The sequence below is a fragment of the Dipodomys spectabilis genome, unplaced genomic scaffold (genome assembly GCF_019054845.1).
Source record: "Dipodomys spectabilis isolate Male_0828 unplaced genomic scaffold, ASM1905484v1 ptg000043l, whole genome shotgun sequence".
In the NCBI taxonomy this organism is placed as follows: domain Eukaryota; kingdom Metazoa; phylum Chordata; class Mammalia; order Rodentia; family Heteromyidae; genus Dipodomys; species Dipodomys spectabilis.
Genome location: NW_024870720.1, coordinates 7,249,167 through 7,272,720, shown reverse-complemented (window position 1 = coordinate 7,272,720; position 23,554 = coordinate 7,249,167). Strand labels below are relative to the sequence as shown.

The following is a 23,554-nucleotide window of genomic DNA, read 5'->3' as shown; positions in this document are numbered from 1 at the left end:
AAGTGGGCATCGCGCCCAAGCCACAGAGTACCACGGGGCGCCACAGGCACGCGCGGGCCGCGATCGCGCGGGCCCTCGCGAGAGCAGCCGCCGCCAGCCCGCTCGCCGCGCCGCCGCCGCCGCCGCCGGGGCCACACCAGGGCCCACGTCGCACCTCCCGCCTCTGGGCGGGGCAGAAGGAAAGCGCGCGCCTCCCGACGTCATCGCCGCGCGCCGCCGCCCCTTGTACTTCGCGGGAGAAGTTGTTGGCGCCAATGGATCCCGAGCACCGATAACGGATTCCCAGACGGTCGGCCTGGCCCACCTGCTTCTTAATCTGTTGGCTGCGATGGTGTGTGGAGAGGCCGAGTCCCGGAGGGGTGGGGAGGCTGTGCGGCCCGGGGGGCTGGGGCGCTGCGGGTTTGCAGGGTGGCGGAGGCGGGCGGAGGGGCCTCCGGAGGGGAAGCCGCGGCCGTGGGGCCCTGCTCCGGGCGCCTGCTCCGGGCGCTGGGGCTTGCCTGCGATCGGTGTCGGTCGTGGGGCCGGGGTGGGGGGGGGGGGTCCTGCTCTCGGTGGCTGCTGGGATTTCGGCGCTACGCGGCACTTCTACCTCCCCAGCCCCCGGGGGAGGGAGGAAGACGGGGTGCGGCGGGGGGGGGTGCTGATCTTGGGACGTCGTAGTAAAAGTTACTTTCCAGTACCTCGTTGTCCGCCCTGGGAAGTCCGAGTCGTGCTTCCTAAAAGCGTCCATTTCAAGCTTTGGGAAGGAGAGTGTTAACAAACTTTGATTCTCTCAGGAAAAAGTCGTTTCAGGCCTTCAACCCGCGTCTTAGCTCCTCGTCGAAACGCTCCCCAGTGGCCCCGAGGAAGTTTTTTTGTTTTGTTTTTTTGTAAATTACTATATTTGGAGAATTCTTTTACAGCAGTCGAATGGATAACACGGTTGATTGGGGTGGGGGTTACAGAGTAGAAGCAGATGTACTATATTTGACAGCTGTCATTTCTTATCAGCAAAACTAAAGCGCGTAATTCTGTAGAAAGAACCTTCAGATTGCAAATGAAATGGCTTCTGGTAGAAGCAGCAGTCATGATGCTGCAATTGTGGGTACAGTGACTTGTGTGAACTATCTTTAAAGGGCAGGTGAAGATGTTCTGTGAAGCCAGAAGATACTTAATCAGATATAATGTATTTCCATCATTTTGGAACTTGTTAGAATGTGAGCATTTTAGGGGAAGAGGTTTTGTGTCATACTGGGCAATTTTGTTGCCTAAGTGTTTCCACCAGCCCCCCCAAAAGATAATGATAGTAACCTCCATAGACTAATCTTTAGACATAGTGAGCTGTTTTCTTTTTAAATACCTTCTTAAAATTTTAACCCACGGCAGTCCACTTCTATAGACAGCAAAGGCACCTTTTAAACAGTTGTCATAAACTAGTAGATCATTGAACTAGAATTAAGAACGAAGATCTTTCTGACCACTAAGTTATGTTCTGTTTCCTCAAATAAGCATCATTACAATTTGGAGTTCAGGCACCAAAGTGTTGTAGAAAGTAGATGAGATTTGGAATCTTGAAGATGAAGGCGATGTCTCAGTTTCATACTTTATAATTGTATTAGTGTGTTAGTATAGTTTAATGTGTGGTCTTGGGCAAATAAGTACAGTCATTTTTAGTCTTTACTTTCAAAGTGTGTGGGGAAATAATAACTATCTTGTCTTTTTTTTTTTTTTTTGGTCAGTCCTGAGGCTTGAACTCAGGACCTGGATACCATCCCTGAGATTCTTTTTGCACAAGGCTAACACTCTACCAGTTTGAGTCACATTCCCAGTCCCTCAAATGATTATCTTCAGGATTAAGCAAAATAATACATGTCTAGCTTCTGTTCTAGAACATGATGTGCTAGGCATTATACAACTGCTCCACTACCACTGACTTGTATTCTCAGAAATTACATAGATTTGAAGGGGCATTGGAGATGCCTTTGTTGTGAGGTAGGGTGAACAGCAGCTTGTATGGCTGGCTACCTTTTGACCATTCAGTAACTTCATTTTGTTTCTTTAGTATTCCTGTTCACAAACCTCTTTGCAGAAAATAAATGGTCAGAGCAGTCAATTGGAATGGGTATGGTGGTGCATTTTTGTAATCCTAGTACTCAGGAGGTAGAGTCAGGAGGATCTTGAGTTGAGGATAGCCTGGGTTACAGAGTAAGTTGTGAACAACCTGAGCTACTTAGAGATCCTGTCTTAAAAACCAAAAACAGTGTTAGAAGTGTGGCTCAGCTGTAGAGTGCCTGATAAGCAAGTAGGAGGATCTGAGTTTAAATTCTAGTACTATCACTGAAGAGTTTTTTTTTTAATGTGAAAAGGTTCTCATAAGAATTTTGTATATTATTGTATTTAAGTCTGTATACTATTTGTATTTAACTTAGTTCTTCATTGTCTGGTACAAAAAATAGTCTAACAAACCCCTTGACTAAATGGCTGTTTAACAAATATTTATTCATTTGTACTTAAATTATAGGAGTTTTAAAACTTTTCTGTGGGTCACAGTTCACTTTAATAAGTGTGGTTCATGGTATGTAAATTTTTTGCCCAGAGAAATGCATTATAGGTGCTGGGTGCTGGTGGCATATATCTGTAATCCTAGCTACTGTGGAGGCTGAGATCTGAGGATTGCAGTTTGAAGCCAGCCTGGGCAGGAAAATCTATGACTCTTATCTGTATTAAACTACTCTGAAAAAAACGTGTAAGTGGAGCCAGCACTGGTGGCTCATCCTGTAGTTCTGAAATCTGATAATTGCTGTTTAAGGCCAAGCAGAAAAGTGCCCATGAAACTCTTACCTCCAATTAACTACTCAAAAACCAGAAATGCCCCTGTGGCTCAAGTAGTAGAGTGCTAGCCTGGAGCACAGAGAGGCTCAGGGACAGTGCCCAGGCCCTGAGTTCAAGCCCCATGACCAGAAAAGAAAGAAAGAAAGAAAAATGCATATAGGCACATAACAAATTATTTTAGGAGATTTACCTGACTTCTTAAGTCCATCCGTAGATAAAAGGTTAACAGCCCTTGCTGTGGGAGCTGTATTTATCCCAGATGTTTTCTAATCCGAAGTTGTCAATGTGTGTGGGCATCCCTGTTATCCCAGCACTCAGAGGCCAGAGGCTAAGGCAGGAGAATGTGTTTGAGGTCAGTCTGGGCAAATGGTGAGTCCCTGTCTCAAAACAAATTAGTAAAAAGAAATTATCAATAGAGAAATACAATACTGTATCCACATAGTGAAATACTGTGTGGCCATTAGAAAAAGGAGAAAACTTTTTACCTGATACAATATGAAACAATTGCCAAGTTAGAAAATCTCTGTAGGAAGAACACAGGAACTAACTGAAAACATTTGTTACCTCCAAAGAAGGGAAGTATGCAGCTGAAGGACAAGGGCTTTTTATTTCATATTCTTTACTAATTCTTCTTGCTAGAATCTGTACAGTATTGAATGTGGGTGTCAAGTGTTTTTCCTTATTCTCTGGGGGAAAGTCTTTGAAGAGCTTACTGTTGCTCTCAAAGCACAAGGCCTTACTGTAATTGAAATATTTTAAAATTATTAAAATTACTTATTAAAATTATAATCATTTTCTCTGCTGTTATCAGCTATATTTTATAATATAAAAGTATGGTTTTGCATTTGCTGGTTTTCATGGTAGTTTTTGTATTTGGATAGATTTTGTGAAGTGTGTTGATAACTTGATAACTTCTGCTGCTTGTGAATTTGGTGGGCTACTTAAAAAGTATTTATATTTCTTCTCAAATTGGAGAAGTGAAACTAGTGCATTCTATTTAGTCGCCACTCTGCAGAGCTCTGGTATTTACTTTGCATAAAATCCTCTACTCTTCAAGGTGAATGAGCAGGGTGACATCATTTGCTTTCTCTTTACATTTTTCATAGGCGAATATGATTTGTATATTGATTGGAAAAAGTCGTTAGAGCTGTTTGGTTATATATATATTTTTTAATTTAATTTTATTTGTGAACATACTGTACAGAGGGGTTACAATGGGCAGGATAATGCGTACATTTCTTACCAAGCATTGCAGCCTCCTCCTTTGGTTTACCCTTCACATCCCTTCCCAGCCTCCCCCCTCCCCCCCCAATCCCAATCCTTCCCCCCCCCTCCCCCCCACCGACGTTGTAAAGCTTGTTTTGGACATGACAACTTGTACTTCTCATTGTTGCAACAGGTCCACCTGTATCCTTAAACAACTGGTTTTTCCCCATCTCCTCCACAAGTTATACTGACATCAAATATAGTGAAAGCAGGGGTTATACTGTGGGGGAGGGACATACAAAGCAACAAAGAGATAATCTTATAAATGCGTTAGAAACACATGCATGAAAGAAAAAAACATTAAAATACATATCTAAGGGTTCATTTTCCTGACATCACATTATCTGACCTTTTCCGCTTGACTCATACATATACTAGATATTGCAAATAAGGGAAACCATGGGACCTATGTTTCTTTGGGCCTGGCTTACTTCACTTAATATAATTTTTTCCAAGTTTTTCCATTTCCTAACAAATGGGGCAATGTCATTCTTTCTGATGGAGGCATAGAATTCCATTGTGTATATATACCACATTTTCTTGATCCATTCATCTACTGAGGGGCATCTGGGTTGGTTCCATATCTTAGCTATGGTAAATAATGCTGCAATAAACATTGTTGTGCTGGTAGCTTTAGTGTGGTCTTGTTTGTAAACATTTGGGTAAATGCCCAAAAGTGGGGTTGCTGGGTCATAGGGGAGTTCTATGTGAAGTCTTTTGAGGAACCTCCATACTGCTTTCCAAAGTGGTTGAACAAGTTTACATTCCCACCAACAATGAAGTAAGGTTCCTTTCTGTCCACATCCCCTCCAGCATCTGTTGTTGTTAGAGTTCTTGATTTTTGCTGTTCTAACTGGGGTGAGGTGATATCTCAATGTTGTTTTGATTTGCATTTCTTTTATGGCTAGGGATGTTGAACATTTCTTCATGTGTCTATTGGCCATCCTTCTTTCTTCTTCAGAGAAGTTTCTCTTTAAGTCTTTTGCCCACTTATTTATTGGGCAGTTGTTTCTTTGAGGATTTGTTGTTGGGGTGTTTAATTTTTTGAGTTCCAAGTATATTTTAGATATGAGACCCTTGTCCGTTGTATGGCTAGTAAAGATCTTCTCCCAATCTGTGGGCTTTCTATTGATTTTGCTAGCTATGTCATTTGCCCTGCAGAAGCTCTGCAACTTTATGCAATCCCATTTGTCCAACCTTTCTTTGATTTGTTGTGTTTCCGGGTCTCTATTCAAAAAATTTCGGCCTGAGCCAAGGAGACCTAGGGTTTCTCCTATTCCATCCTGTAATGTTTTCAGAGTGTCTGCTTTGACTTCAAGGTCTTTGATCCATTTGGAGTTGATTCTGGTGCAGGGTGATATATAAGGATCTAGCTTTAGTTTTCTACATGTAGTTAACCAATTTTGCCAGCACCATTTACTGAAGAGGCTGTCTTTCTTCCATTCTATTGTTTTAGCTCCCTTATCGAAGATTAGATGGCTATAGGTCTGTAGGTTCATTTCTGGGTTTTCAATTCTATTCCATTGGTCCTGAGGTCTGTTCTTATGCCAATACCAAGCTGTTTTGATTACTATGGCTTTATAGTAGAGTTTGAAATTTGGTATTGATATTCCTCCAGCAGTGTTCTTTCCGTTGAGGAGCGTTTTTGCTATTCGGGGTCTTTTATTGTTCCATATGAATTTTTGGATTGCCTCTTCTATTTCCTTGAAGAATGAGGGTGGAATTTTGATAGGTATTGCGTTGAATTTGTAGATAGCCTTGGGAAGTATTGCCATTTTCACGATGTTAATCTTTCCAATCCAGGTGTTTGGTTATATTTTGAAGCAAATATATATCAGCTTTTATACTTTGACATTCTGAAGCTAAAGTTCATGATAGCTCATTTCTGTGAGTGTAGGAGTTCAGAAAGATTTTTTTCATCTACTAATTGTATTAGTAGATCTGTAACTAGCCTACCAAGTTGGAAAAATCTTGATATGGTCTAAAGATTTAAATACTTGAGCTGGGCACCTGTGGCTCATGCCTGTAAGCTTAGCTACTCAGGAGGCTGAGATCTGAGGATCACGGTTCAAAGCCAGCCCGGGCAGGGCCTGGGCAGGGCAGGAAAATCCGTGTGACCCTTATCTCCAATTAACCACCAGAAAACTGGAAGTGGCACTGTGGTTTAAGTGGTTGAGCGCTAGCCTTAAGCTGAAGAGCGCAGGGACAGCGACCAAGCCCAGAGTTCAAGCCCCATGATGGAAAAAAAACAAAAACAAAAACAAACAAGATTTAAATACTTGGTTTAAAATTTTTTCTTTGTTTATCTGACAAAGTCTAGTGCTTTATTACTTATATTTAAAAGCATTTTGCATTTAAAAACTTAGTAACGAAAGTTTTTTTTTGGTCTGGTCCTGGGGGCTGAACTCTGGGCCTGGGCACTGTCCCTCAGCTCTTCAGCTCAAGGCTAATGCCCTACCACTTGGGCCACAATGCCACTTCTGGCTTTTTTCTGCTTATGTGGTGCTAAGGAATCGAACCCAAGGCCTCATGCATGCTAGGCAAGCACTCTACCACTGAACCAACTTCCCAGCCCCAAACTGGGTTATTTTTAAAAATATAACTTTTCAAAAAAGAAAAAAGCTGGAAGTGGCGCTGTGGCTCAAGTGGTAGAGCGCTAGCCTTGAGCTGAAGAGCTGAGGGACAGCGCCCAGGTCCAGAGTTCAGGCCCCACGACCGGACACCCCCCCCCCCCCAAAAAATATAACTTTATTGCTGTAATTAACATATTGTAGTAGAGGGGTTAACATTTCATAAGTCAGGTAATGATTTTATTTTTTTTTTGGTAAGTTGTGGGGCTTGAACTCAGGGTCTGGGCGCTGCCCCTGAACCTCTGTGCTCAAGCTTAGTGCTGTACTGCTTGAGCCACAGTGCTACTTCTTGTTTTTGAGTAGTTAATTGGAGATAAGAGTCTCATTGGTACTTTTCTGCCCAGCCTGGCTTGGAACCCCAATCCTTGGATCGCAGCCTCCTGAATAGCTAGGATTACAGGCGTGAGCCACTGGTGCCTGGCAAATACGTTTGTTTTTTGGACAATGTCACCCTTTCCTTTGCTTTGCCTGTTTCTCCCTCCTATCCTTGTTCACAAGTTGAACAGTACATTTTCCACATAGTGTCTACTGAATACTATGACTGTATTTGTTCACCCTTCCTCTCTTTTTGCATTTCCCCTTTACTTCCTCTAAAAGGACAAAAAAACCCACCCCCAAAAGCCCTGAAAGCAAAAACACACTAGCAGCAGCAGCAGCAGCAACAAAACCCATGTTTCCATTTGTTGGAATTTTTGACAAATAGTACTGTAAATGTTTGGAGTTGTTATGCCTTTGGATTCCTCCTCTAAGAATAATGTGTGTGAATGCCTAGAGTACTCTCTATAAGTTCCTGAACCATTTTCATTTTATAGGTTGTTATATGGACTAAATAAGTTGACATTTTAAAGGTCTTAAATCATTGTATGGGGATTGGGAAAGTGGCTCAGTGGTAGAGCGCTTGCCTTGCATGCATGAGGCCCTGGGTTTGATTCCTCAGCACCACATAAGCAGAAAAAAAAAGTCAGAAGTGGCGCTGTGGCTCAAGTGGTAGAGTGCTAGCCTTGAGCTGAAGAGCTGAGGGACAGCGCCCAGGCCCACGACCGGACCCAAAAAAAACAAAACAAAAAACAAATCATTGTATGTTACACAGTAAATCTTGTATAAGAGTTTGATAACCAATAGTTAAGTCCTGAATCAAGGAGATGAAGTAGTGTTTGGAAAGTAGAATGAGTGAGATGGGTAAGTGGAGGGTCAGAGCAAGGAGGAGACATGGTGGTACTTTGGGTGGATGTTGAAAATGTGAATGAGGAGGATGGGGAGTGAAGGGAGAAAAATCAAGTTGTAGTACAAGATAAACTTAGTTTTGCTCATTAGTAGTTGGAGATATCTTTAGGCATTTGGATAGAGATGTGTTTGGTAGACTGTTAACTGCGTATGGAACTCAGAACTGCAGTGGAGATGGAAGATTTGTGAGGGAACTTCATGACGTACTGAGGTTAACTGGATGTTGGCTTACAAAGTAAGAATGTTCAGAGACCTGTATGTTTGTTTGTTTATGCTGAAACTGGGGCTTGAACTCAAGGCCCTGAGTTCTCAGCAGTTTTGTTCACAGGCTGGTGCTCTACCACCTTGAGCTACATCTTTAGTCCTGCATTTTTACTGGTTAATTGGAAATAGACTCTTTCTGAGTTGTCTATCCTGGCTGGCTTCAAACCAGGATTCTCAGATGTCAGCCTCTTGAGTAGCTAGGGTTACAGGCATGAGCCATGGACACCCTGTTTTAGCTGTGTTTTAATAAATGGGCGTTCTGTGTGTGGACAGCTTGATTGAGTAGCGTGAAGCTCTGTAAGGGCGGGCACCTTAAGGATGGAGAACTCCTGTGTGTTGTGTGACACATCATTTTCTGTAAATAGATGAGTAAATAAGTGCAAACAGACTTTTTATTTTCAATTAGAAATCAACAGGGAGGTAAAACTTGGTGGTATGAAAGTATCTCTCTAGCTTCTGTGAGGATGCATCTAAACTATGGAAACATTCATGACAATGAGTGAAATAGTCTAGTATCTTCCTGTATTGTAGGTCTATTCTTAGTTTGAATGTCATTTTTGTGGTCATTGAAGTAGTTTAAATTTGAGTTTTTATTTTGTTGTTTTGAGGCAGTCTCGTTCTATAGTTCTGGCTGGTCAGGAATTCAGTGTGCAGGCAGGCTTGCCTCAATTTGTGATCCTCCAACCTCAGCCTTCCAAGTGCTGGGATTTTAGGCATATACTATGACAACTCACTTAAAATTGACTTTTTGGCTTGGAGGTAAAAAGTCTTAGATTTGTAGAAAGTTGATTTCTGGATGAATAGAAATCAGAGTATGGTAAGCTTTGGGGAAAATGTCAGAATTATGAAAGAAAACAATTAGATGAGATACCATCAGTCTTCCGATGTTTCAGATATTTTACTTAGGTAGCTACAAAAGAGGAACTTAATTAGATAATTATTTCAATTTTCTATTGAGTTTTGTCTTTTGGTTTGTGTTTTTGGCTCATGTACCTGAAATCTTCTGTGATACATATTTAATTGAGAGAGTAGTTTAAGGCTCATGTTTAACTTTAGAATCTGGGTATCCTTTGAACACGATTAAGAAAGGAAATAGGTCTTCTGTTTGGAAAGGAGCCTCTCAGGTAGACTGAAAATAGATCGTAGGGGGAGGAAGAGAGCAGTTTCTTCTGTTTTATTTTCTCTGTATTTCCTTTATAGTTATCTTTGCTAAAACAGAAACATTATGAGCAGAAAGTAGAATGAAAGTTGTATAAGAAGAGATTGTTATCTGTATTGTTTATCCCAGGCACTGAAAATCAGTCTTGATGTGTAGAAAGTTATCTATCTACTCCCCTCTCTCCCCCACCCCCCCCTCCCGCCCCCAGGTTTGAACTGAGGGCTTCCTGCCCAGATTGGCTTTGAACCATGATCTTTAGATCTCAGCCTCCTGAGTAGTTACTATTACAGGTATGAGCTACTGGCACCTAGCCATAATCTTCCCCCCCCCCCCCCTTAAATTTAGGAATTAACACAGTTTTATTTATTTATTTTTATTAAGAATTGTTATTCTGAAGGTGATGCACAAAAGAGTTATTGTTTCATAAGTCAGGTAATGAGTACATTTGCTTTTGGACAATGTCATCTCTTCTAACTTTTTTACAGTTTAAAAAGTTTTAAAGCTGTATGCCAGTAATCCTACCTACTCAGGAGACTAAGATCTGATAGTTGTTCCAAGCCAGCCCAGGCAGGAAAGTCTGTGAGATGCTCCTCTCCAATACACCACCAGAAAACAGGAAGTGGCATTGTGGCTCAAGTGGTAGAGCGCTCGCCTTGAGCTGAAATGCTGAGAGGGACAGCTCCCAGGCCCAGAGTTCAAGCCCTACGACCGACCAAAAAAAAGCTTTAAAAAGTTTTTGAAGTTTTTAATTCTTTGTAGGAAGATGATTGGAGTGAATGACCTAATGGTAAGCCGCTGTACACAGCTTGGCTGCATTTGGTGTGAGGGATTCCCAGCTGTACTACGTTTGTGTGATTTCTACTTCCGTTAGGAGATCTAGGTTCCTTTCCTTCTGCAGAGCCTGTGTCAAGAGGGCATTCTACTCTCCATCAAAATTGGGCTGACAGTTTACTGATGTATTTAATCTTTGAGTTGCTCACATATTTTAACATATTTGCCAGACTTTCGGACATCCTGGAAGGCCCAGGATCTTGCAGAGACCAGGCATTCCTGCCATTCCAGCATGCCCCTTCCATTTCAGGCCTTTCTCCAGCAAAATTAGCGAGAAAGCCACCGGAACAGAGTCATTATAAGCTCCCGATTGCCATCTGCTCTTCTCTGATTCTCATGTTCTTCATGAGCCTTCTTAACCCTTTCTGTTCTTTGATCTCTGATTGTTTATGTTTCATTTGTATTTTCCCATGTTTGGGCATTTTCTCCCTTGAGCTTCTTTGAGTATTGCACTAGTTAGGGTCCTTATCATAAGCTTGTTTTCAGGCAAGATCAAAGTCATGGACAGCTTCTTTCCAGAGCCCCACAAGTCTGCTTTCTTTCTCTTGACACTTGTAAGATTGAGCACAATCAGAATTTCTTCAGTGACTGTCACATCTCAGAGGGAGGCATTTGGTTTGTATAATTTGATGAAGACACTGGTTTTCTTAGCATTCAGAATGGCTAAGTGAGGATTTAGCTTGCTGGCCTTCAACAAGTCAGTGGCTAAGGGAGGAAGATGTGTGTGGATCTTGTGTGAGCTACTTTGATTAGCAACTCAGCCTGTTCTGTATTTCATGGACTTTGGCAACTTGGAACGCTAGACAGAATGTTCACTGGGAGATCAGGGTGAAGTCACACCTTATAAATTAGTAAAACTGCTGCTCTCTTAGCTTTTATAATCAAGACAGCTGCTCTTATAGATGCTGAAGAAAATTCTTTTCTCCAAGTGTAGCTTTTTGAGATATGTTGAGTTAGATCAGGATCATGTAATTTTTTTTTTTTTTTTTTTTTTTTGGTTGTTTGTGGGGCCTGAACTCTGGGCCTGGGCACTGTCCCTCAGCTTTTCAGCTCAAGACTAGTTCTCTACCACTTGAGCCACAGTGCCACTTCTGGCTTTTTCTGCTTATGTGGTGCTGAGTAATCGAACCCAGGGCCTCATGCATGTGAGGCAAGCACTCTACCATTGAGCCACCTTCCCAGCCCCAAGGATCATGTAATTTTTTTTTTTTTTTTTTGGGTCCGGTCGTGGGGCCTGTACTCTGGGTCTGGGCACTGTCCCTCAGCTCTTCAGCTCAAGGCTAGCGCTCTACCACTTGAGCCACAGCGCCACTTCCGGCTTTTTTTTTCTTTTTGCTTATGTGCCGCTGAGGAATCGAACCCAGGGCCTCAGGCATGCAAGGCAAGCGCTCTACCACTGAGCCACCTTCCCAGCCCGGATCATGTAATTTTTAAGGAAACAATCTGGCTTAGTATTGGGCATTTGGAGGAGTAAAGAAAAAGAAAGGGAATGTGAATGGAAAAAGGTGGGCATGGAGGCACATGTCTGTAAACTGGCACCTAGGAGGTGAGATTTTTCTAGACAGAAATTGGAATGCTTGCTCAGTATTGCCAATGGTTTTTAGTTTTAATTCTCTGAGTTATATTTTTTCTCTTTTTTTGTCAGTTGTGGGGCTTGAACTCTGGGCCTGGGTGCTGTTCCTTAGCTCTTCAGCTCAAGGCAAGTGCTCTACCACTTGAGCCACAGCGCCACTTCAGGTTTTCTGGTGGTTTATTGGAGATAAGAGTCTCACAGACTTTCCAGCAGGGGCTGGCTTTGAACCGTGATCCTCAGATCTCAACCTCCTCAGTGGGAATACAGGCATGAGTCACTGGACCAGTGCCCGTTTCTTTTTTTCCTATTTTTTTTCTTGGACTTTTTAGCATTTGTGGTCCAAAGACAAGTTGGAAACCACGACCTATCTGCTGAAAGCCACTTGGAGTTGATCTTCCCATCCCTGTGCCCTCTGACTTACACTGCTTCTCTGCGTTGTGTGTATGTTTGTGTGTTTGATCAGTTACCACTGAGATTCACTGTCATTTCAGATGGTGACACTAATGTGAAACTTTCATTTCCTCCAGAGGCAACAAAGTATTGCCAGCCTCAAATTCAATTCTTTTTCTTATGAGGAAAAACGATGACTTCCTTTATTAACTTATTCACTTGAGCCACAGCTCTACTTCCAGCTTTTTTCTTTCTTTTTTTTTTTTTTCTTTTCGTTTTGTTGGTTGTGGGGCTTGAACTCTGGGCCTGGGCGCTGTCCCTTAGCTCTTCAGCTCAAGGCTACCCCTGTACCACTTGAGCCACAGCGCCACTTCCGGCCTTTTCTGCTTATGTGGTGCTGAGGAATGGGACCCAGGGCCCCATGCATGCTAGGCAAGCACTCCTATCACTGAGCCACCTTTCCAGCCCACTCGGGCTGGCTTTGAATTGCATTCCTCAGATCTCAGCCTCCTGGGTAGCTAGGATTATAGGAGTGAGCCATCCACCTTTGGCAAGGAAAATTCTTTTGAACTCAAGGTATTTTATCACATAGCGTTTTTATCACCTAGTGTTTTCATGAAAAGAGTACTGCTGTGTGCCTGCTAAGTATGGAGAGATGACTCAGCTCAGAGCTATGAGAATTATAAGCTATGGTCCTGCTTATAATTGAAATTTGAATTTTATTTGGTTAATGTTTACTTAGGAATCTTCTTTTTTGTTTCTAGGATATTCGGAAATTCTTTGGAGTTATACCAAGTGGGAAAAAAGCTGTAAACGAAACTGTAAAGAAGAATGAGAAAACCAAGTCTGCTGAAGAAACTTTAAAATCAAAGAAAGGAATAAAGGAAATCAAGGTCAGTTTTTTAAAATTGGCATGGAGTAGTTGTACAGGGGAGGATTTTATTGTGACATTTACACATGTATGTTCTAATCATTCGCACTTCCTCTGTCATTCTCCCTTCCCAAAACAATTTCAACAGGTTTCATTTGTTCTGTTTTCATAGATGCAAACAGTTTACTTCAACTATATTTATCCTGCAGTCACTTTTTTTTTTTGGTTGGTTGTGAGGCTTGAACTCAGGGCCTTGGTGATGTCCCTGAGCTTTTTTGCTCAAGGCTAATACACACTAGCATTTTGAGCCACAGGGCCACTTCTGTTTTTCTAGTGGTTAATTGGTAGTAAGAATCTCACGGACTTTCCTGTCTGAGTTGGCTTTGAACTGTGATCCTCAAATCTTAGCTTCCTGAGTAGTTAGGATTACAGGTGTGAGCCACCAGCACCTGGCTCACTTTCCTTTTTTAGCTCAACTTCCCAGTAGTACTGGTGCTTGAAATCATGGTTTGGGTGCTGACCTTCACTTTTTCATTCAAAGCTGTTGCTCAGCTGCTTGAGCCACAGCTCTTCTTACTGCTTTTTGGTTGTTAATTGGGGATGAGAGTCTCATGGACTTTTCCTGCTTGAGCTGGCTTTAAAATGTATTCCTCAGATCAGCTTCTTGAGTAGCTAGGATTGCAGGTGTGAACCACTGTACCTGGGCTCAATTCAGTGTAATTGATAGGTATGTAGTTGGAGATAAGTATCTCATGGACTTTCCTGTCTAGGTTGTCTTTGAACCATGATCCTGAAATCTCAGCTTTCTGAGTAGCTAGGATCATAGGTGTAAGCCACCAGCTCTGGGTTATAATTGTGATTTTATTTATTGATTGATTTTTGTCGGTCATGGGGCTTGAACTTTGCTTCTGGGCGCTGTCCCTGAGCTCTTCAGCTCAAGGCTAGCACTCTGCCACTTGAGTCACAGCACCACTTGAAGTTTTCTGGTTTTTAATTGGAGATAATAGTCTCATAGACTTTCCAGGCTGGCTTTGCATGGAGATTCTCAGATCTCAGCCTCCTAAATAGCTAGGTTTACAGGCGTGAGCCACCAGTGCCTGTGTGTTTTACAGGATTGTGATGTGTGTTTTACAGAAGAGGAGAAAATTTTTCTTGTGTAACTTTCCCTTCCTGATACAATTATTGTCTGGCTTATTCTTTAACTAGATGAGTTCTTGCTGTGAAAGACTGTACTATGTGTTGTTTGCGGTTTGGTAGCATCACTTGTTTATACTCATCTGATGCCAGTAATCCTGCCTCCCCTTCAGTAGTGATAAACAGGAATGTCTCTGAACATAGATGTCATCAAGGTGTCAAAATTACCCATTTAAGAACCAAACCCAAGTTTAATGAGGGGAAAATAAAGATATCTATATATTTATATAGATACAGATATACAAATACAGATATATTGGCTTGTTTTTGTTCTAATAATGCTATAATGTTTATAGGTAAATAGCTCTTGTAAAGAAGATGCCTCCAAACAGAAACAAACTAACAGGAAAAAGAGGATCATCTATGATTCAGGTAATATTTCTTTCAAGACCCTTTAATGTTGTAAAATTGTTTGATATCCCTTAGAGTAGAAATTTACAAACTAGGGCTGGGAAGGTGGCTCAGTGGTAGAGCACTTGCCTTGCATGCACGAAGCCCTGGGTTCGATTCCTCAGCACCACATAATAAGCAAAAAGAAAAAAAGCCGGAAGTGGTGCTGTGGCTCAAGTGGTAGAGCGCTAGCCTTGAGCTGAAGAGCTGAGGGACAGCGCCCAGGCCCAGAGTTCAGGCCCCACGACCAGACCAAAAAAAAAAAAAAAAATTGACAAACTAATGCTCAGAGACATTCAGCTCTCTGTGATGTTAATAGGTGTTATGAGAAGAGGGTAGCCCAGGAAAAAAAAGTTATAGAGGCCCCTTCTCAACAGATAATACTTGGTGTGGTAGTGTGTGTCAGTCATCCCAGCAATGTATGAGATCCTAGCAAGGAAGATTGCCTTCAAAAGATGGCTTATGGCAAAATTCGAGAACCTATTTGAAAAATAAATAAAAAAGGCAAGCATAAGTGCCTGAGGTCCTTTAGGAAGCAGTTCACAGTAACTACTTTAAAAAATCCTATGTTTTACTACTTTTCAAAGTTTTATTTTTCTTTCATAGATTCAGAATCAGAAGAGACAATGCAGGTAAAAAATGCCAAAAAGCAATCAGAAAAATTGCCATTGTCTTCTAAACCCAGTAAAATTTTACGTCAGGACCCGGTTACATATGTTTCAGAAACAGGTAAGGGTACTATGTTCAGTTCTTTTGAGAATTTCTGTGTGCTTTAAGCTTTTCATTTGTATCTGTTTATCTCCTTCACTTCGAATTGAACTTCTGCTGCCTTTTTGTTTTATTGGATTATATTTTTCAGGGGAAAGTTGTAATTATCATTTTTGGCATTTTCTGAGGGCTGATGGGTCAATTTATTTTCTTGTTTGTTAGAACTCAGGGCCTCATGGACAGTAGACAGGTGCTCTACCACTGAGCTGCATCTTCAGCTCTAGAGCAAGAGTTTAAGTGTTCTGTATTGAATCATGTATATGGAAGCATTACCTTGAATCTTATTTTAAAATAGTAGTGAGTCTGGGTGTTGGTGGCTCATGCTTGTAGTCCTAGCTACTTAGGCGGCTGAGATCTGAGGATCACAGTTCAAAGCCAGCCTGGGTAGGAAATTAACCACCAGAAAACCAGAAGTGGTGCTGTGGTTCAAAGTGATGGATGTTAGCCTTGAGCAGAAAAGCTTAGGGACAACATCCAATCTGTGAGTTCAAGCCGAATGACTGACCAGAAAAAAAAAAAAATAAGAACTTTTTTTTTGGCAGTCCAAAAAAAAAATTAGTGAGTTAGTTTAGAATTACTTTTTTTTTTTTTTTTTTTGTGGCAGTGCTAGAGCTTTAACTCTTTAAAATTGAACAAAGTTCAGAGATGAACTTCATAGACAGTATGAGACATTTATGGATGAAGTGAAACTGATTGAAGAAAAAAATGCTTGGGACATGTGTTGCTTTGTCATACCAGCTGCAGATGGACACTTTTAGCCTTTTTGTTCTATTGCTAAATATGTTTTCCCGCACGTTGTACCAATGAACTCTTCATTTCAGAGGTGTCCCAGTTTAGACCTTACTGCGTTGTGAAAATTGAATGTGTGAGAGGGTACAGGAAAACAGTATGGTAATAAGCTTATTACATAACTGAAGGTGGTGTGATCAAGCTGTCTATGACACCCTGGACATGCCAATGGGTGTAGCCAGTCCTGGCCTTCACCTGTGGATCAAGGCTGCTCTATCCTATAATTTCAAGTACACAAAGGGTCAGACAGTATGAGCTCTGACCACGCATTTTCTTCAATACTCGACTTATTTTTTCAGTAGAAGAGTCTTTGCATGTCATTTTCTGAAGAGTGTCCAGCATTTCATCTGGACTTTTTGTGACAATTAGGTCATGTTTGGGTCATTTTGTCTAGGATGTACATGTATTGTTCCCCTTTCTTTAGCTAAAAATCTTGAGGTACAATATACCCATCTACTGTGATGTTCAGTATTACATAGTATTCTGTTTGTTCCTTATCACTGAAATATAAGGAAAAAATTAGTTCTATGTCTTAATTTCATCCTGTATAAAATAGGGACGACTAATACTGTTTTTTTTTTTTTTGTGGGTAGTGGGGCTTGAACTCTGGGCTTGGGCGCTATCCCTCAGCTCTTCAGCTCAAGGCGAGTACGCTACTGCTTGAGCTACAGCACTACTTCCAGTTTTCTAGTGGTTTATTGGAGATAAGAGTCTCAACGGGGTTTCCTGCCCAGGTTGGCTTTGAACCGTGATCCTCAGATCTCAGCCTCCTGAGTACCTAGGATTACAGGTGTGAGCCACTGGTGCCCGGCTTTTTATACATTTCTTTTTTTTTTTTGTCAGTCATGGGGCTTGAACTCTGGGCGTAGGCACTGTCCCTCAGCTCTTTAGCTTCAGGCTAGCACTCTACTGCTTGAGCTACAGCGCCACTTCTAGCTTTTTCTGCTTATATGGTGCTGAGGAATTGAACCCAGAGTCTCATGCATACAAGGCAAGTACTCTACCACTGAGCCACCTTCCCAGCCCCCTAATACCTGTTTTTTAAATATCAAATAGCTGGTTAAACTGCATAATAAAAGGTCATCTTTACCAAACAAAACTCAAGGTCTCTCACTTCATTAAACAGCCAAAGTAAACATATTTGCCCAGTCCAACAAGTATTTGGGTTTTACTAAGCAAGGACATTTTACTAGTCAATAGTTAGCTATGACGATATTTATAAACAGTATTTTTCTCTTCCCAAAACTTCAGAAATTAATGCAGTTTTAAAAATAAGTCCCAGAAAATTTAAACAAAGCAATGATGAAAGATATTTGTGGTCTCGGAGTTACCTCTTGAGCCAAAGCGCCACTTCCAGTCTTCTGAGTGGTTTATTGGAGATAAAGGTCTCATGGCCATTCCTGCGTGGGCTGGCTTTGAACCCCAGTCCTCAGATCTCAGCCTCCTGAGTAGCTAGGATTACAGGCATGAGCCACTGGCACCCTGCTGGGACTTTTTTTTTTTTTTTGGGTCCAGTCGTGGGGCCTGAACTCTGGGCTTGGGCGCTGTCCCTCAGCTCTTCAGCTCAAGGCTAGCGCTCTACCACTTGAGCCACAGCGCCACTTCCGGCTTTTTTCTTTTTGCTTATGTAGTGCTGAGGAATCGAACCCAGGGCCTTGAGCATGCAAGGCAAGCGCTCTACCACTGAGCCACCTTCCCAGCCCCTGGGACTTATTTTTAAAACTGCATTAATTTCTGAAGTTTTAGGAAGAGGAAAATGCTGTTTATAAATATCATCATAGCTAACTATTAACTAGTAAAATGTTCTTGGCTGGTAAAACCCACATACTTGTTGGACTGGGCAAATATGTTTACTTTGGCTGTTTAATGATGTGAGAGACCTTGAGTTTTGTTTGGTAAAGATGACCTTTTATTATGCAGTTTAATCAGCTATTTGGTATTTTTAAAAATATGGGGCATTTTTTTTGTCTCTTGAAAATTAATTAAAAAAACACTTATTTCTTTAAGAACAGTAAGCCATTTTCAATTTTTAAACTTTAAAAAAAAAATCAACTGTCTCTCAGTTTCCTTACTCTAATGAAGTTGATCATTTAAAGAAATGCTCAGATACAGCAAAGCAGTTTACCGGCACTGTCATCCAGTGGGCTGCAGTCTACCCTTCTTCACAAAGCAGGAACACACGATCCACTTAACAGAGTTGTTCTAGCTGTCCTCAGGAGATCCCACACTGAGCACCCATGCAATTCAGGAACTCACAGACCTCTTTGTAATTGTTTGATTCAAGACCCAGGTTGTCAGAAAACAAGGAATCACCCAAGTGAGACACTGTTGATCACCAGCAGATTAAACCTGGAGATGTCCCAGAGCCTGTTCTCCAAATATTAGAAGTACTGTCTAATAGTACATAGATTATGTCCAGTTGTATTCTGTTCTACAGAGTTTGGCTCTGCCTTTTTTGATGTTGTCTTCTATTTTTTTCTGAGACTTTTCCATTATAGTCATTCGGTTCTATTGCTTTTAACTTCTCTTGATAGTCCAGGGGTAAACCATTTTCCTTTACACCCAAGCAAATAACCTTTTTACTGTGGTGAGGTGGGGGGCGCTCTCTTCTTGAGTAGAAACTTTAATTTACAACATATTAACCCCTTCTTGCTCATCCAGGGAATTTAAATTGCTTTCGTTAATTTTCCATACCCCTCCCCACACTTCATCGCCAGGACTTTGAAAAACGGTAGCTATACTTAGATGCCACCTTTCGCTTGTTTTGCCCTGGAAATTGCCAAAGTCAGGCTTGAAATCCTGCCGGCAGGTCACGCAGCACAATGCTGCCAAGGGGTTTTGGAGGTGGATCTTCTCTGATAGCAGATTGCTACTGTAGGTGAAGTACAGGAAAGAGTCCCGGTGCTGGCCCGCTGTTCTGAGGCCCAGCTCTGCAGGCCTGACAGCGTTGGAGCGCCAGCGAACCCACCACTCCCAGCTTAGAGCTGTCTCTTGAAAATTATTTATGACTGGTAATTTTAGTTGGATTTCTAATTCTAGAGAAGTTAGTGTTCTTGAAATTATTTATTATTATTATTTTTTGTGTGTAGGAAGTCAGTAGGTATAGATTTTGTAGGTGATAGAGCTTTTTGCGGATGTATTTAGGGAAACAGACGAAGGCAAAACATTTCCTTAAAGAGGAAACTAAAAATTGTGTATTGTATTGTATTATACTTGTTAACAGTTCATATTAACTTGTACACTAAGATTCTGAAGAAAAAGTTTTTGAGGGTGGGTGAACTATTTAGACTAATAGCTATAATATAATAATAATCAAAAATAAAATAAAACTCAGGGCCTAGGCGCTGTCCCTGAACTCTTTTGCTCAGGTCTAGTGCTCTACCACTTTGAGCCACAGCTCCACTTTCGTTTTTCTGGTGGTTAATAGGAGTCTCCTGAGTATCTAGAATTATAGATGTGAGCACTGGCACCTGGTAGTAATATTAAATCACTTAAGCATTCCCTCATTGAAACCTTTTACCTTTAACAATTGTATTTAACGCATTTGTAACTTAGGCACACAATATATTTGAGTAACACCTTAACAACTTTGTAGCTTGCCACTAGTACCCAGCTTCTCTATTAATTAAAGATGAACAACATATTTGATTATATTAAGTATTTTATTTTATTTATTTTTGTTTGGTCGTGGGGCTTGAACTCTGAGCCTGGGTACTGTCCCTCAGCTCTTCAGCTCAAGGCTAGTGCTCTACCACTTGAGCCACAGCACCACTTCCTGTTTTCTGGTGGTTTATTGGAGATAAATAGTCTCACGGACTTTCCTGTCAGGGCTGGCTTTGAACTGAGATCCTCAGATCTCAGCCTCCTGAGGATTACAGGCATGAGCCACCAGCACCCGACTATGTATTTTATTATACTGATTATGTATAAGATGTCTGATTTGCCGGGCGCTGGTGGCTCACGCCTGTAATCCTAGCTACTTAGGAGGCTGAGATCTGAGGATCGCGGTTCAAAGCCAGCCCAGGCAGGAGAGACCGTGAGACTCCTATCTCCAATAAACCACCAGAAAACCGGAAGTGGCGCTGTAGCTCAAGTGGTAGAGCACTTGCCTTGAGCTGAAGAGCTGAGGGACAACGCCCAGGCCCAGAGTTCAAGCCCCATGACCGACAAAAAAAAAAAAAGATGTCTGATTTACCACTTGAATGGACAGAGATGGTATGTTTAGTTTATTTCCTTTTACTTGATTAATGAACATATACTGAAGATTAGACAAGTGCATAAATTTTTCTGTACCTCCAAAACCAGTTTAGATCATAGTTTTTGCATTTGTTGGGCTTGAACTTGGCCTGGGTGCTGTCCCTGAGCTGTTTTTGCTCAAGGTTAGCGCTCTACCACTTTGAGCCATAGCTCCACTTCCAGTTTTCTGTTGGTTAATTAGAGATAAGAGTCTCGTGGACTTAACTACCCGGGCTGGCTTTGAACTGCATTCTCGGATTTTAGCCTCCTGAGTATATAGGATTACAGACATGAACCACCAGCATCTAGCAGTTTTTATTTTTTGGCTAGTTGGTAAGTTATTTTTAGTTTCTCCATTAATTTGAGATTTGACCAAAGGAAAGCAAATCATAGAATTAGGATATTCAGAAATCTGTTTGAAAAGCCAAACTAAGCAGTTTAAACTACAGAATTAGATTTTTTTTCCTTCTTAGCTTGTAAATAGATTTTATTATAGGCCTAGGCATTATTTTCTTTCTCTTTTATTTGTTTTTCTTTTAAATAAATGAACGTACATAACTCAGAATGGCAAAGCAATCTCCTCTTCCAGGCAATTCCTCTGCTCTGTGTTGGATAATTCTAGTTGACGTTGTTGCCACATTTGAGATTATGTTGTCTATAAATAAAAATAAATGATGTTTTTATAAGGAGACAAATATCCTGGAGGGAGATTTTAAGTATTCAATTGCCAATGATTTTCAACTAGTTCTCAGAAATTTGGCTTAGATGTATTTATCAATATTTTATTATAAGTTTCTGGGGGAGAACAGAACATAATTTGCCTGTGGCTTCTGACTAGGCAGAAACAAATTGAGTCTTGTTAGAAAACAAGGGCAAATGCTAAAGAAGAGGAATGTTCTATCTCTACCCAGTGTTGATGATTGTACAATATTCATTTTATATGAGAAGGGTCAGCAATGCCTGATAAATGACTGTCTTTGTCAGAAGCTAGCTATCTCCTTTGTTTTCTCTCTCCATAATATATTGGTGTAGCCTCTGAAATTCTAAAGGCCAAAGGTACTTCAAGCCAGCTAGTTCAAAAGTCATCCTGTATAGGCAGTAGGGACTGCTTTCTTGAGATTTTGTTTGTTCAGATAGGCAAGATAACAGGCTGTCTTTAGTTTTGTGTATGTCTACAGGTACATCATTAAATCTGCTATTTTCTTATCTGCTTTTGTGATGAATGAATATGAATGTCTTTATGTCAGTGTCTGGATATACATTATATATATATTCATACATGTGACAATATACATACATGTATGCATATATATGTGTTTTATATCATATATATATATATATATATATATAAAATATTGCTGGTACTGGGGCTTAAACTCAGGGTCTGGTCAGTGTTCTTTATCTTTTTTTTGTAGTTCCTCCCCCCCCCCTCCCCGGGGGGCTGAGGACTGAACCCAGGGCCGGGTGGGCGCCCTTCCGCTGGGCTAAACCCCCAGCCTCTCTTTATCTTTATCTTTTGTGCTCAAGGCTAGTACTTTACCACTTGAGCCACAGCTTCACTTCTGGCTTTTTTTTTTTTTTTTGTTAATTGGCAATAAGAGTCTCAGGGACTTTTCTGCCTGGACTTGCTATGAATTGTGGTTCTTAGATCTTAGCTTCATAAGTATCTAGGATTACAGGCATGCACTAGAGGTACTTGACTAAGCAGTAGTTTTTGTGTTTGTTTTGTGTTTGTGTGTGTGTTTGGACTTTTTTAAACAGACACTTTTGCAGAATACAGTCACATACTGCAAAAGTGTATTTTGGTCAGCGACAGAAGGCATAGACTATCGTGGTGATAATGGAGCTGAAATTGCTTCTGCCTCGTGACATTGTAGCTGATGTAAAGTCATATAGTATACCACTGTGCCCATTTCCTTTGCATTAATAAGCTCGCTCCCTACTGTGTTGCCAAACACATGGAAGCATAGCAGTGGTATGTACAGTCCGGAATACTTCATAATGGTAATAAGTGACTGTGTTGCTGGTTTCTATATTTAGTGTCTGTTCCTATGACAGAAGTTGAGAGGGACTCCTTACAAGGAGGAAGCATTTTTTGGATTATGTTTTCAGAGGCTGCAGTGGCTGTCCTTATGTCTGGGTCATGGTGCAGAAAAAGCATCATGGTGGGAGGGAATAGAGGAACAAAGTTGTTCACCTCATGACAGCCAGGAGGCAGAGAGGAGAAAGACAGGGCTAGGAGGGTACCTTTCAATGACATGCCAGAGGGACTTTCCTTCTCCAACCAGCTCTACCTTTCATAGTTCCATCAACATCCATAGATGTATTCTAATTTTAAATCCAGTAAGGGATTAAGCTGTGGATGAAAGTTGAACTCTTAGGATATAATTACTTTCTCAAAAGCCATCAGCTAGCAATCAAGCCCACAGTATATAAGCCTGTGGGTCTTTCATATTCAAACTATAACACTATACTGTGCATATTTTTGCTTCCAGTACTGGGGTACTGGAAGAGCCTCAAGCTCTTGCGTGGCTTTCTTGCTTTCCATGAGTACCTTGTGGAAGTAGTGTACTACTTGAGCCATGTCTCAGCTCTTTGATAATTAAACATGGAGTCTCTCACACTTTTCTGCAAAGGCTGGTTTCGAACCTCTGTTTGCAGGTCTTAACCTTCTAAGTAGGTAGGATTACAGGTATGAGCCATTGGCACCTGGCATGTACCATTTTATGGCAATTTGTTGTGTACTGCTCACACACACACACACACACACTTCAACACCAACTAGAATGATTATTCTAAAACAATATTTTGCTGATGTTGCAGCAGACTGTTTACTGTGTCTTTTGATGGTATATTTCTCTCTCTCTCTCTCTCTCTCTCTCTCTTTTTCTCTCAGTTGCGGGGCTTGAACTCTGGGCCTAGATGCTGTCCCTCAGCTTTTTAGCTCAAGCTAGTGCTCTCCACTTGAGCAACAGCACCACTTCGGGCTTTTTCTGTTTATGTGATGCTGAGGAATCGAACCCAGGGCCTTATGCATGCAAAGCAAGCACTACCACTCAGCCACCTTACCAGCCCCTGTATATTTTTCTCTATTATTTAACTTTCTGTTGTGCTCATCATGGTCCTGGTGTTACTAGATTCGGGACACTGGGTCTGGG

At 41.4% G+C, this 23,554-nt stretch overlaps 1 protein-coding gene across 2 annotated transcripts in view; it reads left to right on the top strand.

Moving 5' to 3' along the window:
* The first annotated feature begins 214 nt into the window (after window positions 1-214).
* The window catches only part of Rfc1 (replication factor C subunit 1), a 65,072-nt gene continuing 41,732 nt past the window's right edge, over window positions 215-23,554 (top strand). For both annotated transcript variants that reach the window (XM_042678067.1, XM_042678066.1), the window contains exons 1-4: window positions 215-331; window positions 12,913-13,041; window positions 14,510-14,585; window positions 15,210-15,332. In XM_042678067.1, coding sequence (XP_042534001.1) covers window positions 329-331; window positions 12,913-13,041; window positions 14,510-14,585; window positions 15,210-15,332 — 331 coding nt within the window. In that variant the 5' untranslated portion in view covers window positions 215-328. The remainder of the gene's footprint in view (window positions 332-12,912; window positions 13,042-14,509; window positions 14,586-15,209; window positions 15,333-23,554) is intronic.